This window comes from Sinocyclocheilus rhinocerous, unplaced genomic scaffold, assembly GCF_001515625.1.
Source record: "Sinocyclocheilus rhinocerous isolate Xijiao unplaced genomic scaffold, SAMN03320098_v1.1 scaffold2764, whole genome shotgun sequence".
Taxonomy (NCBI): domain Eukaryota; kingdom Metazoa; phylum Chordata; class Actinopteri; order Cypriniformes; family Cyprinidae; genus Sinocyclocheilus; species Sinocyclocheilus rhinocerous.
Window position 1 is genome coordinate 96,800 of NW_015650694.1, and position 15,495 is coordinate 112,294.

The window sequence follows — 15,495 nt, forward strand, 5'->3', positions numbered from 1 at the left end:
TAGTATTGTTGAGGCTACGCACCCGTCCGTCGCTGGTGAGCAGGATGGAGTCGCTCTTGATGTCTCGGTGTATGACGCCCTGCGTGTGGAGGTACGACAGCGCCTTCAACACCGACAAACAGACGGTGGCTATCTGCTCCTCATTCATCCTGTCAACAAAACATCTCCTCAACAATGAGAGCAAATGAGAGGAGAATGGCTTCTCTTGAGACTAACATGGTTGCTAGGGTGTCCTGGGTGGTTGCTAAGGAGTTGCTATGCAGTTGCTAGGGTGTTCCGGGCAGTATCATCATGCAGTGATGACGGTGAACAGCACTAATGATTGAGTTCTGATTGAAACTCTCACTGTGTGAATATACATCAGTGTCATTTCAGCTGCTCTAAACCAGAAGCATCTATTATCACAGATTCAGGTTCAGCAGCGGCACTAACACACACACACACACTCTCTCACACACACACACACACACACACTCACTATAACACACAGCGCGGGTATCCGGAGAGCAAGCAATTGAAACGTTGCACGTGCGAAAGAGAACGTCCGCGCACATCCAAATAAACATCTTTCAAATGCAAAATTGATTTTAGTTCGCTCGAAATACTTATTTATTTGCGAGACGAACATTTCTCCGCAAAACTCAGTTCACGCGCGTGCGAAATGCCCTTTAGCACGCTCAAAATATGATCTTGCACGCGCAGAATTGTGGCAGAAACGTAAGCCCATACTGAACCAGGTAGACACTAATGAAAACAAAGCATGATGGGAAATGGAGTCCATGACCAGAACAGGCAGGAACACAAAACAGGAACGCCCTCTAAAGCCTCACAGTGGTGCAGGCAACCGGGTGTGACAGTTTGATTGGGGATGGAGCTGAACTCTGCAGGACGGTAGATCTCCAGGAGCAGGGTTAGAGACCCCTGGCCAATGGATACCAGGCCTGCTGGCCAGTTGCTCTTTCTGACTGCTAGAGGTCGCCATTTTATCACAATTATAATGCAGCATAGGCTAAATATTGAGAAAGGCAGTGGGCCTTTTATTAACTTTAAAAACTTTTTGCCCCACATGTACAACAAGTCATTTAGACATTTGCAACAGTTTGTTTTTTTACACATACAGATTGGTTCTATGCAGTCAATCCGTTTTGCAGTTCTTTAAACTGTTGTTTTCGCTTGCAAATCACTGTTCACAGGCTTGCAGTGCTTTTGACCGTCTTTTGGCGACAAAAACGTGCCAAAAGTGTAAGCGCGGAAAAATGGAAGTCAGAAGCATGCAGATCATATTTATTTTGCGTTAGCATGAAGCTGCAGTTTCACAATACATGAATTACACTTACGAGTAACAGTAAAATGCTGCAAATATTTTTTTCTTGCGCTTGAAACACGATTTACACCTTTACAAAGCTTCTCTTGCGCATGCAAATTTAATTTACGCTTACGGTCTTATGTACGCTTCCACAACTCTTACCCTGCACATGCAAATCTTTTTGACGTCATTCTACCTTCATACACTAGCGCGTCATTAGCAGTGCGTTTCAAACACGCAGCAGAACAAAGGCTTGTGGGTGAGTCGTGACTCTATCAGCGGAGCGTGAGGCCCAGCTGTCCACCGCGCTCTCATCTGTCTCGCCTGCGGCTGCGGCTGCACTGGAGGGGAACACGCTGCCATGTGTTTGTGCCTCCCGCTCCTCCTCAACACTAATGCAGCGTAATGCGCAAACGGGACGTGTTTGTAATTACTCTGACGAACGAGGCCTCATGAGCAGATCCATGAAGGACACTTCTGTCTCAAAAAACTCATTCACTACTTCATTCTTCACATACAGTGACGTACAGAATACTGCAGTCACATACAAAACCTACTCACACAGACTTAGATCAAATATAAATAAATAATAGTTAAAAAAAGTGGAAAAAAAGATAAGTAATAATGAACAAATTAATGATAAGTAGGATTACACACACACACACAGACATATATATATATATATACGCTAATAAGACTATGCTGTATGACACAGCCTGGACTGTTTTATAAAAGACATTAATGTTCAATAAACGGTTTAATCTAACAAATAAAAACACACACGTCAACAGTTCTTGCATCATGTAGTTCATCACTGTACCTGTATCTGAATATAAACGTGTTATAATATAAACGTATATAATATAATATAATATATATAATATAAACGTGTGTTTAAACACAATCATCCCATCACAGCGCTCACTCTCAGCTATCAGTTTAATAAGTGAATTCTTAAGTCGTGTCAGACTCTGATCAGCCTCAAACACCTCCAGATTCTGCATTAATACAAACACAAACAGCTCAGTGTGCTGCTAATCTATCAAGAGCCTCATTACAATGTGCTGTTAATTGAAAACACAGCGCTGTTTGAACGGCCCACACACAGGAACACGCTCTGGCACGGATCAGCATTTGCTCTGGCAGGAACCCAGCGACACCAACATCAGACCACAGCACATGAGAGACGAACAACAGCACTGAAGAACACTGATCCTGTGCACTCAGACCATCATCAACTGCTCCATGTGACCCCATTCTACTCCATCCAACTCCACCGGACTCCATCAGACTCCATCAGACTTCACTCTGACTCCATCAGAATCAACCTGACTCCATCCGACTCCAACTGACTCCATCAGACTCCACCAGACTCCATCTGACTCTAACCAACTCCATCTGACTCCAACTGTCTCCATCGTACTTCAATCTGACTCCCATCAGACTCAACCTGACACCATCCGACTCCAACTGACTCCATCCGACTCAATCTGACGCCATCCGACTCCAACTGACTCCATCCAACTTAAACCGACTCCATCAGACTCAATATTACTCCATCAGACTCCAACTGACACCATCTGACACAACCTGACTCCATCCGACTTCACCTGACTCCATCCAACTCAAACCGACTCCATCCAACTCAAACTGACTCCATCTGACTTCACCTGACTCCATTTGACTCTAACTGACTCCATCTGACTCCAAACAACTCCATCAGACTCCAACCAATGCCATCTGACTCCAACTGACGCCATCAGACTTCACCTGACAACTCAACCTGACTCCATCCAACTTAAACCGACTCCATCAGACTCAATATTACTCCATCTGACTCTAACCAACTCCATCTGACTCCATCCGAATTCATCAGACTCCAGCTGAATCCATCTGACTCTAACCAACTCCATCTGACTCCAACTGTCTCCATCGTACTTCAATCTGACTCCCATCAGACTCCATCCGAATCCATCTGACTCCATCAGATTCAACCTGACTCCATCCGAATTCATCAGACTCCAACTGACTCAAACTGACTCCAAACAACTTCATCAGACTCCATCAGACTCAATATTACTCCATCTGACTCTAACCAACTCCATCTGACTCCATCCGAATTCATCAGACTCCAACTGACTCCATCTGACTCTAACTGACTCCATCTGACTCCATCCGAATTCATCAGACTCCAACTGACTCCATCTGACTCTAACCAACTCCATCTGACTCCAACTGTCTCCATCGTACTTCAATCTGACTCCCATCAGACTCCATCCGAATCCATCTGACTCCATCAGATTCAACCTGACTCCATCCGAATTCATCAGACTCCAACTGACTCAAACTGACTCCAAACAACTTCATCAGACTCCATCAGACTCAATATTACTCCATCAGACTCCAACTGAATCCATCAGACTCCAACTGACTTTGTGTTTATGTCTTGTCACGGCCGCTGCAAAATTTATTAATAAGAATGTTATCAGAACATCTAGAATATGAACCCTGTTTGACCTCCTGACCCTTTTCTGATTAGCACCTTTCTCTCTTTTATTTTTTTCTAATGTAATTTCATCTGATTGTACATTGGCTTGATAGATGAATGTAGAAAAATATGTTATTTCTTCTTGTATGTTAAAAAAACTGCAAAACAGATTTAAACATTAAAACATTAAATGTGTAAACATTAAATATTAATTAATTCAATGCTCAAAAGATAAAATGAAATAAAATATAATGAAATTAGATGGAATCGACTGTGAGCATCACATGATCTGTGTGCTGATCTGAGCCGCTGATTCAGACCCGTGTGTCGCTCAAGATGCTGCCTAAGAAGGGATCTGTCTATGTAGACATGAGCGTCTCTATTAGCGTCTCAAACAGGACCGAAATAAAGCGCATCAGAAACAGAAGCTGCTCTTCCTCTCAGCGGTGGGATGGAAGCGTGTCGTGCCGATCAGGTCACGCGTGTCTCTGAAAGCGTGCAATTACAGTCCAACACCGCGCAACACCGAACTGAAGAACAACTAATTACTGTAATTATGCAGACGCTTCGAGAGCAGAGGCAGCGTTTAAAACAAACTCCACCACAAACTTTCACAATAATAATTCATCCCTGGACTATTGTCTCCAGCAGATAACACCGCTCTGTAAATCAGCTGCAGAAGTGTAATGTTACTCTCCATTTCATATTAGATCAGAGCTGATTGTGAAACGTGTTAAACAGGTTCTCTATTAAAACATCTCGTGATCTAGTTATTTCTGACACAAACTCAATAATGAGGCCTAGTGTTATATAATCTCACTTAATCATTTTCTCTTTTCATTTGGATCTTGATGGACTTGAATCGAAAGATCAGATGATTCACACTGAATGAATGAATCAGTGTGAAATCAGTTCATTCAGACTCTGATTCTGATTGGACGACCGGCTCTAACCTGGTGTGAGTGACGATGTCAGTCAAGGCTCCGCCCTCCAGGAACTCCATCACTACCCAGAGTTCATCACTGACCAGATAACTGTTGTACATGTCGACCACGTTCTCGTGATGGTAGTCTCTCATGATGACCACCTGCAGGCAGATGAACAGCGAACAGGAACACGATTAAAACATCTCGATTACAAATTAGGCCTACATGACGAAAATTGTAGTTAGTAACATAATCTGGATTACACATATTAGGTAATGTAGTCTGACTACTCATTTTATCACATAGACGTGAATGGGATTATTGTGTACCATAAAAAAAACAACAACAAAAATGATTAAATTACTTATCTTAAAAACACTTGAAATATGTGACTCTGGAGCACAAAACCAGTCGTAAGGGTCAATTTTGTGCAATTGAGATTTATACATCACTGAAATCTGAATAAATAAGCTTTCCATTGATGTATGGTTTGTTAGGATAGAACAATATTTGAAAATCTGGAATCTGAGGGTGCAAAAAAATCTAAATATTGAGAAAATCATCTTTAAAGTTGTCCAAATGAAGTTCTTAGCAATGCATATTACTAATCAAAAATTAAGTTTTGATATATTTACGGTAGGAAATTTACAAAATATCTTCATGGAACATGATCTTTACTTAATATCCTAATGATTTTTGGCATAAAAGAAAAATGGATAATTTTGACCCATACAATGTATTGTTGGCTATTGCTACAAATATACCCCAGCGACTTAACACTGCTTTTGTGCTCCAGGGTCACATATTACAATACTAATATTTCATATTTTGGTTAGTATTTTAATTATAATAATAATAATTATTATTATTTTTATTATAATTATTATTTTATAGACATATTGATATATAATCACATAGTTTTTGCCTATATTGTGCAACTTTTCGCTATTTTGTTGACCAGGATATTGGCGCGCTCACCTCGTTGAACAGAAGTTCCCGCCGCTGCTGTTTTCTCAGGTCCATCTTCTTCACAGCCACCTGTTTGCCGCTGTGCTTCTCGGTGGCGATGCACACGATGCCCGTGGATCCCTCCCATGCTGAATAAAAGTATTAATTTAATTAATTTCTTTCAAAAACAAAATCAGAAATGTTTGAGCAGCAAATCAGTATATTAGAATCATTTCTGAAGATCATGTGACACTGAAGACTGGAGTAATGATGCTGAAAATACAGCTGCGCATCACAGGAATACATTACAGTTTAACAGATATTCACAGAGAAAACAGATTATTTTAAATTGTAATAATTATATGTAATATAATCATATTGTAATAATATTTCAAGAGTTCTTTCAAAAACATTGAAAAACGTAATTATAACTTTTTTATTATATTAATTATTGCTTAATTATTCAAACGTTTGACTAGTAGAGTGTGAGATACACACATATGGAAGTGAGTAAAAGCAGAGCTGGGATCTTTTCAGCAAACAAAGAAAAACGAGCATCTGTTAGAGGAATAAAGCAGGATCCACGTCACAGGATCTGATTCCCGGTCAGCGGGGTCACGGTGGGCCGTAGATTGAATTATTGCCACCACGCCCCGAACACAAAAAGATGACACGACACGGATCGTCATCTAAGCGGCTGATGATGAGAGCGCCGGCTGTAATTACGCCGGTAGACTCGTTTAATCAATCATCCCGGCGAGGCTGTTTATGGGCCGGAGAAAGTCCCGAGACCCCCTTTCCCAACCGGCACCGCTGGCTGATCCATGTTCGTTAAATGCACATTAATCTGAATTTGGCAGCGTAATCAACAACCCAACTGGAGTGTGAAATTGAATTCTGTGGAACACGCCGCCGCGGCTTTAATGCAAGGGCTGCAGAAAAGGAAGGTGCCACAACATCAGTTCATCACAATGAGCGCGAGCGTGCCCGAGTTCCCAAGTCCCCGAGCTGTCGGCCTTTAACGGCCTGAGATTCCCAGCAGCGCCCACAAAACGCTGGGCTCGCTGAAAGTGACCGAGTCGAGGTGAATGAGAACGAAAGAGGTTCATTATGAGGCCGCTGAGCCGAGACTGATGGGACTGCAGCCTGTGTGTGCTGAACGCTCCGAATCACAGTGAAATCACACACACACCGACTGTGCTGCTCCATACAGTACAACCGCGCATTTCCCCGAATCACCGTCTAACCCTGCGTAACTCAGCCAAACCCGCCAGAAACACGGCTCAGACTTCACCCAGAAACATGAAAGTACTGAAAATAAAGTGAAAGTGACGTGACATGTGGCCAAGTATGGTGACCCATACTCGGAATTAGCCGGTACGAGACTCGAACCCGCAACCTTTGGGTTACGAGTCCTACTCTCTAACCATTAGACCACGACTTCCCCAAATGAAGAGTCTGTGGCATTATTTTCATGACGCGGTTTTAAAATAAAATGTAGTTCAGACCAGACAACGGTTTGGGGGATGAAAATGTGTTTAAAACATAATGTCATAAAACATTTGCTTATTTCTTCGTTTTGATTCAGGGATGACATATGATACAGACATTTCTTCATGAGATTCACCTGATGATGGTGATGGTTGAGCTAAATACAAAAAATATGTAATTTTTTCAAATGAATGTTGCTGATTCTATGGGTATGTAAGTCAGTGTTATTTTACTATCATTGCGATACTATTATAGCTTTTATTAAGCAGTTTTTGTATCAATTTTTTATTTTCTGTTTTCATTGTTAATTTTCGTTAAAGCTTTAGTACTTTTGTTGTGTATTTTTGTGAATTTTTGAGAAATGTTGCCAGGCAACTAGCTGAAATAAAAAGAGTTTTATATTTAATTTTATTTCAAATAACATCGTTTTAGTTTTAATTTTAGTTAACTCTACTAAGTCTTGTGTAAATTTATGTTGCAATATTTTGAGGAGGCTAATACAGTAGTCCTGAAATATCTGTGAATTTTCATCACAGTTCGGAGCTCAAGCGTGTGTAAATGAAGGTCTGCGATGAGCCGCGGTTATCTGGGCGATGCTACGGTTCCATTAATTGATTCCTGCGCTGCTCTCATGAGTAATTCTGTGTCTCCGGCCGCCGCGCTCTTTTCACGGGTGAGTAGATTAAGAACTGACACCAGATCCATCACAGAGCCGGTGCTGCGGAGCGCTGGTGCGACCGAGAGATAAAACGCCCTACACGGCCTGCGGGTGAGGAGTGGGCCGTGCATGTGCAAGACGTCCACTGTGATTTAACACTTTCTAAAAACAGTTCTTTCTTTTGATTTAGGGGTCAAATATGAAACAGACGTTTCTTCATGACATTCTCCTGATGATGGTAATAGTAGCAGTAAATACAAAACAATAAGCAAGCAATATTTTTAATGAATCTTAATTTATGTTGTAATATATTGAGGAGTTATTGAGGAAGTGGCTAATACTCTTCTAATGCGGAAAGTGCATGAAATGCAATGTAAAAGCATCTGCTAAATGCATGAAATTAGAAAAACAGCATACATTAAACGCAGAACATCCAACATGTTCTTAAATAAAATGCCGTTCAGGCAGAGGAAGACATTTTTGGGGGCTGAAAATATGTCATAAAAGTTCCTAAAACATGAAAAAGTATACAAAACAGGTTCTACAAGGGATGTAAATTTATGTTGCAATATATTAAGACGTTATTGAGGAATCTGCCTAACATACTTCAGTGTTTCCCACAGACTTGCACTCAATGTGTGGCGGCACTTCCCCCGGGGGAAATATAGGCTATATATAAAACAGCAAATGGGATTATTGAAATTGCAAATTCATTCTCTGCCAGCAGGAGGTGCTTTAGGAGCGGCAGAAATAGTGGTTTCCCCGGTAACGGCTGTAAACAAAGCAGCGCTCCGCTCATAAATGCTACTTTATCAGGCATTATAGGAAAGATTAAACGAAAATGACATCGAAACTTTTCTAAAGACAGTTAGTGCCCTTCAAAGATACAGTCATATAAAAACACCCGCGCCGCGTTTTGACTTTGAAACGTACAGAGCTCATGTTTATTCAACAAAGTCAAAGCCTTTTGGAAAATCTATTTGTGGCGGTCAATGTTGATATTGTGGCGGGCCACCACAAATAAATCAATGTACGGGAAACACTGTACTTCTAATGCGGAAAGCATCCTCTAAATGCATGTATATAAATGTAGCGCTCTTTTATCATATTAATATTTATTGCACATTTTTGCTGCCACATGATGTTTGAGCAAAACAATGGATCTCCATGGAGCCTTTTCCTCCAAAATCTACCACGTGACAATCTCTGAGAAGAGATCACATGCAAATGATGCATTATCAGTAGCGGTTCACTTTGGTAAGTCTGGATTTATCTTGCTTTGATTGCAAACTGTGCCAGAGAACCACACAAACTCATTGCACTATTCACAAGTTCGCACTTACATATAATCAGAGCAAAGAGTGTGCATATTTGGCGTGTGGTCCGAAGGGGAGGGGCTCTGAGCTTGTAATATAGACTGAACCCAGAGAACCCCCCCATATCTCCAAGCTGGGACAGGAATAGTTAGGAGTTGGGGTGGAGGAGGGATGCCAGAAAACTGTTGTGGGACAAAGGCAAGTTGGCTGTATATATATTTTACTATAGTGCTAATTATATATAGTGCTCCGCCCGAACTTTGTTAATAAAACATCACATAGTGTGAATCCGTCCTTAATGCATTGGTGTATTTTGACAAAACACCCTGCAGGACAAAAAAAGCCAGACTCATCATTAGAAGGAGGCTGATTTGATCTTTACCTTGCTTATGACGAGTGAAGACGTGTTCTCGGACAGTCTGGGGTACGTGTACGAGCTGTACGGCCCCTGCGGCGCAGCTTTAAATGCACTGATGCCATACGGCAGGCTGGGCTCCTGCAGGCCCGACCCCGAGCGCGAGCGCTGCCGGATGGCCGGCTGGGGGCTCGTCTGACGGATGTACGAGGACTTGGGCCTCTTGTCGTAGTCGTCTCTCAGTCCCGCTCCATATCCCCAGTCTCCATCGGGATAGTTCATCTGCCCGCTGTGGATGGAGACGCGCGACGGCGTTCCCAGCGGATGCTCCCGATAGTCCTGGCTGGATCCGCTTAGAGAGGCGCGGTAGTATTCCCTGCGGCCGCCCATGGCCATCTCGTCGGTGGACAGCCGCATCTTGTTCTCCAGGTAGGCGTGGTAGTCGGGTGGCATCTTGGCGTAGTCCGAAGACTTCTGCGGCATGGCGTCGGGATAGAAGTGGCTGCGGATGGGATGGCCGTTCTGTCTGAGAGAGAAGCGGTAGTGCCGTCCGACCGCCCACTCGCCGTCATGGGCACCTCGGTCGCGGTACGCCTCTAGCGAGAAGTCTTTACTGCTGTCCAGGTCGCACGAGAAGCGGCCGTAATAGTGTCCGAAGCCGTTCTCCTCCGATCCGCCGGCGTTGGACGTGGACGCAGATGCTGGCTTGCTCCCGCCAGACTGATGGGCTCCAGGTGGACACTCTTTCCTCAGAGAGTTGGAGCGGGTGACGGAGATACTCTCAAACTCCTCCAGCAGGCCGTTGACGGAGGCGTCCTTGGGCGGCTGGCTCCCACGGACGATGGTCTGCAAAGAGAAGACAGGTGAGTCGGTGAGAGGCACAAAGCACCAACAAGAAGGTCCAGGCCTGAGCGTTCCACCACATATATTTTGACAGAGCCAAACAGCAGTGGGAGTGGGATCAGAAAACGTTTGGCAGCGGAGCTCTCACGAGCCGAGCCTGAATAAATCACAGCATTGCTCATCTCATCCCACTGCTGCTTAAGCGTGTTACACAGCTGCGTCGTGACTCAACGCAGAATTAAACACTGAAACAGACCCAAAATATAAGAGTGGCACGAGCTGAAAGGCCCGATGGAAGGTTTTTCCCAACTTCCCCTCTCACTAGTCATCCAAAACTACACTACAATTACATGAGCAGATTTAGAAAAACAGACGGGTCTTTTCACATTTTCCATACAGATTGACCCAAACCAGGTACAAACCAATCCCACATACACAGTTCTTTTAAGAACTGATCACTGAAAGGTTCTTTGGGGAACCAGAAATGGTTCTGTGGTTCCATGGCATTGCTCTAAAAACCACCTTTTAAAACCTTTATTTTAAAGAGTATACAGTATCATTATTTTAGAGTACCTGCTGCTGTATGCACAAGGACAAATTGTGATTATTTACTATGTAAGTGATCAAATCTTAAAAGAAGAGACTACTTTTCTAAACATTACTGTACAGTATGTGATGTATGCAGCTCCAGTAAAGAGAGGCCGCTGTGATCTTGACCTGCATCTGCAGTATAAAAACTCTCTGACCTCATTTAGTTGCTGCCGCGGCTCTTTAAGTAACATCAGATGACCTGAAGGAAAACTAGTACAAAGGTCCGGAGGTTCTAGATCACGGCTGATGATCCAGAACACAGTGTTTTAAGCATGCAGTAATCAGCTCATTCAGATGGAGTTAAACACTGGTCACATTCATGCTGTGAAACTTCGGTAAGATCCAACCAGACCAACACGTCTCTTTAAAAAAAAGTTTTCAATTTCTCATCATAGGTTCTTCAGATTTATGTTTCGGTTGCAGGGTTCTTTGAAGCATCAAAACATACTGTAGATGTTTTTCTAAAGAACCAGAAAACAACTCTGGATCTTAAGAACCTCCTTCTATGGCTTCATTCTGTAAAACCCTTTTGGTTCTGATTGATCTTCTGGTTAATTTCTTTAATATTGGGAGAAACTAATGCATAAGACTGTTGGTCAATGAAACTCAAACATGAGACACAGCTGAGAACAGAATGAGATCAAAGCAATCGGACCACATTCACATGAACATAATTTTCAGATTCTAAGATACTCTGAAGCTCTACAGATGCATGTCATCAAAACAAAACCAGATTCTCAATGCTTAATCTGAAACTCAAGTATTCACAGATCATTTTCACACGTTCTCACTTCAACAATCAAGTCAGACAGGTGTGCATGAATAGATGTATGATCTCCCTACAGACATGAAGTGTTTGACTTAACAGATCTGAAGAGCTGGAACATGTGGTCAGGTTATGAAAAAGAGAGGAGCTAATAAACGTCACAGTCTGAGCTTCAGTACAGGAAAAGGAAATAAATCTCCTGGACGGGCCAGTGTCCTCCTCACAGCAGCGCTACACGGAGTGTCATCCATCTCTTTAATGCGTGTGTCAGCCACTGCGCTTTGAGCTCAGTCCATCTGAAGAGAATGTGATCAGAGGCCTTTACACCTCTGATCTGCTATACAGCCGCTAACACTCACACCAGCTAACACTCGCTTACGCTAACGCTCACATTCGCACCCGCTAACACTCACTAACGCTAACACTCACTCACTCACGCAAACACTCACCCCTGCTAACACTCACTCGCTTATGTTAACACTCACATTCACACCCACCAACACTCACTCATACTAACACTCACGCACACTCACGCACACTAACACTCACGCACACTAACACTCACTCACACTAACACTCACGCACACTCACGCACACTAACACTCACGCACACTAACACTCACTCACACTAACACTCACGCACACTCACGCACACTAACACTCACGCACACTAACACTCACTCACACTAACACTCACGCACACTCACGCACACTAACACTCACGCACACTAACACTCACTCACACTAACACTCACGCACACTCACGCACACTAACACTCACGCACACTAACACTCACTCACACTAACACTCACGCACACTCACGCACACTAACACTCACGCACACTAACACTCACTCACACTAACACTCACGCACACTCACGCACACTAACACTCACGCACACTAACACTCACTCACACTAACACTCACGCACACTCACGCACACTAACACTCACGCACACTAACACTCACTCACACTAACACTCACGCACACTCACGCACACTAACACTCACGCACACTAACACTCACTCACACTAACACTCACGCACACTCACGCACACTAACACTCACGCACACTAACACTCACTCACACTAACACTCACGCACACTCACGCACACTAACACTCACGCACACTAACACTCACTCACACTAACACTCACGCACACTCACGCACACTAACACTCACGCACACTAACACTCACTCACACTAACACTCACGCACACTCACGCACACTAACACTCACGCACACTAACACTCACTCACACACCCACCAACACTCACTCATACTAACACTCACGCACACTCACGCACACTAACACTCACACTCACTCACACACACTAACACTCACTCACACTAACACTCACTCACACTAACACTCTCACACACAAACACTCACACACACTAACATGCACTCACACTAACACTCACACTCACTCACACACACTAACACTCGCACACACAAGCCCTCACACACACTAACACTCACTCACACTAACACTCTCACACACAAACACTCACACACACTAACATGCACTCACACTAACACTCACACTCACTCACACACACTAACACTCGCACACACAAGCCCTCACACACACTAACACTCACTCACACTAACACTCTCACACACAAACACTCACACACACTAACATGCACTCACACTAACACTCACACACACTAACACTCACTCACACACCCACCAACACTCACTCATACTAACACTCACACACACAAACACTCACACACACTAACATGCACTCACACTAACACTCACACACACTAACACTCTCACACACAAACACTCACACACACTAACACTCACACACTCACTCACACTCACACACACCAACACTCACTCACACTCACACACACACTAACACTCACGCACACTCACGCACACTAACATTCACGCACACTAACACTCACGCACACTCACGCACACTAACATTCACGCACACTAACACTCACGCACACTCACGCACACTAACATTCACGCACACTAACACTCACGCACACTCACGCACACTAACATTCACGCACACTAACACTCACGCACACTCACGCACACTAACATTCACGCACACTAACACTCACGCACACTCACGCACACTAACATTCACGCACACTAACACTCACGCACACTCACGCACACTAACATTCACGCACACTAACACTCACGCACACTCACGCACACTAACACTCACTCACACACACTAACACTCACTCATACTAACACTCACACACACAAACACTCACACACACTAACACTCACTCATACTAACACTCACACACACAAACACTCACACACACTAACACGCACTCACACTAACACTCACACACTCACTCACACGCACACACACTCACACTCACTCACACTCACACACACTAACACTCACGCACACTAACACTCACGCACACTAACACTCACGCACACTAACACTCACGCACACTAACACTCACGCACACTAACACTCACGCACACTAACACTCACGCACACTAACACTCACGCACACTAACACTCACGCACACTAACACTCACGCACACTAACACTCACGCACACTAACACTCACGCACACTAACACTCACGCACACTAACACTCACGCACACTAACACTCACGCACACTAACACTCACGCACACTAACACTCACGCACACTAACACTCACGCACACTAACACTCACGCACACTAACACTCACGCACACTAACACTCACGCACACTAACACTCACGCACACTAACACTCACGCACACTAACACTCACGCACACTAACACTCACGCACACTAACACTCACGCACACTAACACTCACGCACACTAACACTCACGCACACTAACACTCACGCACACTAACACTCACGCACACTAACACTCACGCACACTAACACTCACGCACACTAACACTCACGCACACTAACACTCACGCACACTAACACTCACGCACACTAACACTCACGCACACTAACACTCACGCACACTAACACTCACGCACACTAACACTCACGCACACTAACACTCACGCACACTAACACTCACGCACACTAACACTCACGCACACTAACACTCACGCACACTAACACTCACGCACACTAACACTCACGCACACTAACACTCACGCACACTAACACTCACGCACACTAACACTCACGCACACTAACACTCACGCACACTAACACTCACGCACACTAACACTCACGCACACTAACACTCACGCACACTAACACTCACGCACACTAACACTCACGCACACTAACACTCACGCACACTAACACTCACGCACACTAACACTCACGCACACTAACACTCACGCACACTAACACTCACTCACACTAACACTCACATACTCACTCACACTCACACACACACACACTAACACGCACTCACACTAACACTCACACACTCACTCACACTAACACTCACACACTCACTCACACGCACACACACTAACACTCACTCACACTAACACTCACACACTCACTCACACTCACACACACTAACACTCACTAACACTCACAAACTCACACACACACTCACACACTAACACTCATTCATACTAACACTCACACACACAAACACACACACACTAACACTCACTCACATACTCACTCACTCACACACACACACTAACACCACACACACACACACACACTAACACTCACTGACACCAACACTCACTCACACTCACACTAACAGTAACTCACACTAACACTCACTCACACTCACACTAACATTCACTCACTCACACACACTCACGCTAACACGTACACACACACACACACACACACACACTCACACTCACTCACA

The 15,495-nt window shown here is 44.0% G+C and overlaps 2 protein-coding genes across 2 annotated transcripts in view; both read right to left on the bottom strand.

Annotated features, from left to right (window-relative positions):
• Positions 1-6,494, bottom strand: part of LOC107712194 (serine/threonine-protein kinase PAK 7-like) — an 11,547-nt gene extending 5,053 nt beyond the window's left edge. The window contains exons 1-4 of the mRNA XM_016517354.1: positions 6,461-6,494; positions 5,699-5,817; positions 4,748-4,881; positions 23-149 (exon numbers count right to left, since the gene is read on the bottom strand). Of these exons, the coding sequence (XP_016372840.1) occupies positions 23-149; positions 4,748-4,881; positions 5,699-5,817; positions 6,461-6,494 (414 nt within the window). The remainder of the gene's footprint in view (positions 1-22; positions 150-4,747; positions 4,882-5,698; positions 5,818-6,460) is intronic.
• A 2,994-nt stretch (positions 6,495-9,488) lies between these two features.
• Positions 9,489-15,495, bottom strand: part of LOC107712195 (serine/threonine-protein kinase PAK 7-like) — a 21,813-nt gene continuing 15,806 nt past the window's right edge. The window contains exon 4 of the mRNA XM_016517355.1: positions 9,489-10,334. Coding sequence (XP_016372841.1) covers positions 9,489-10,334 — 846 coding nt within the window. The remainder of the gene's footprint in view (positions 10,335-15,495) is intronic.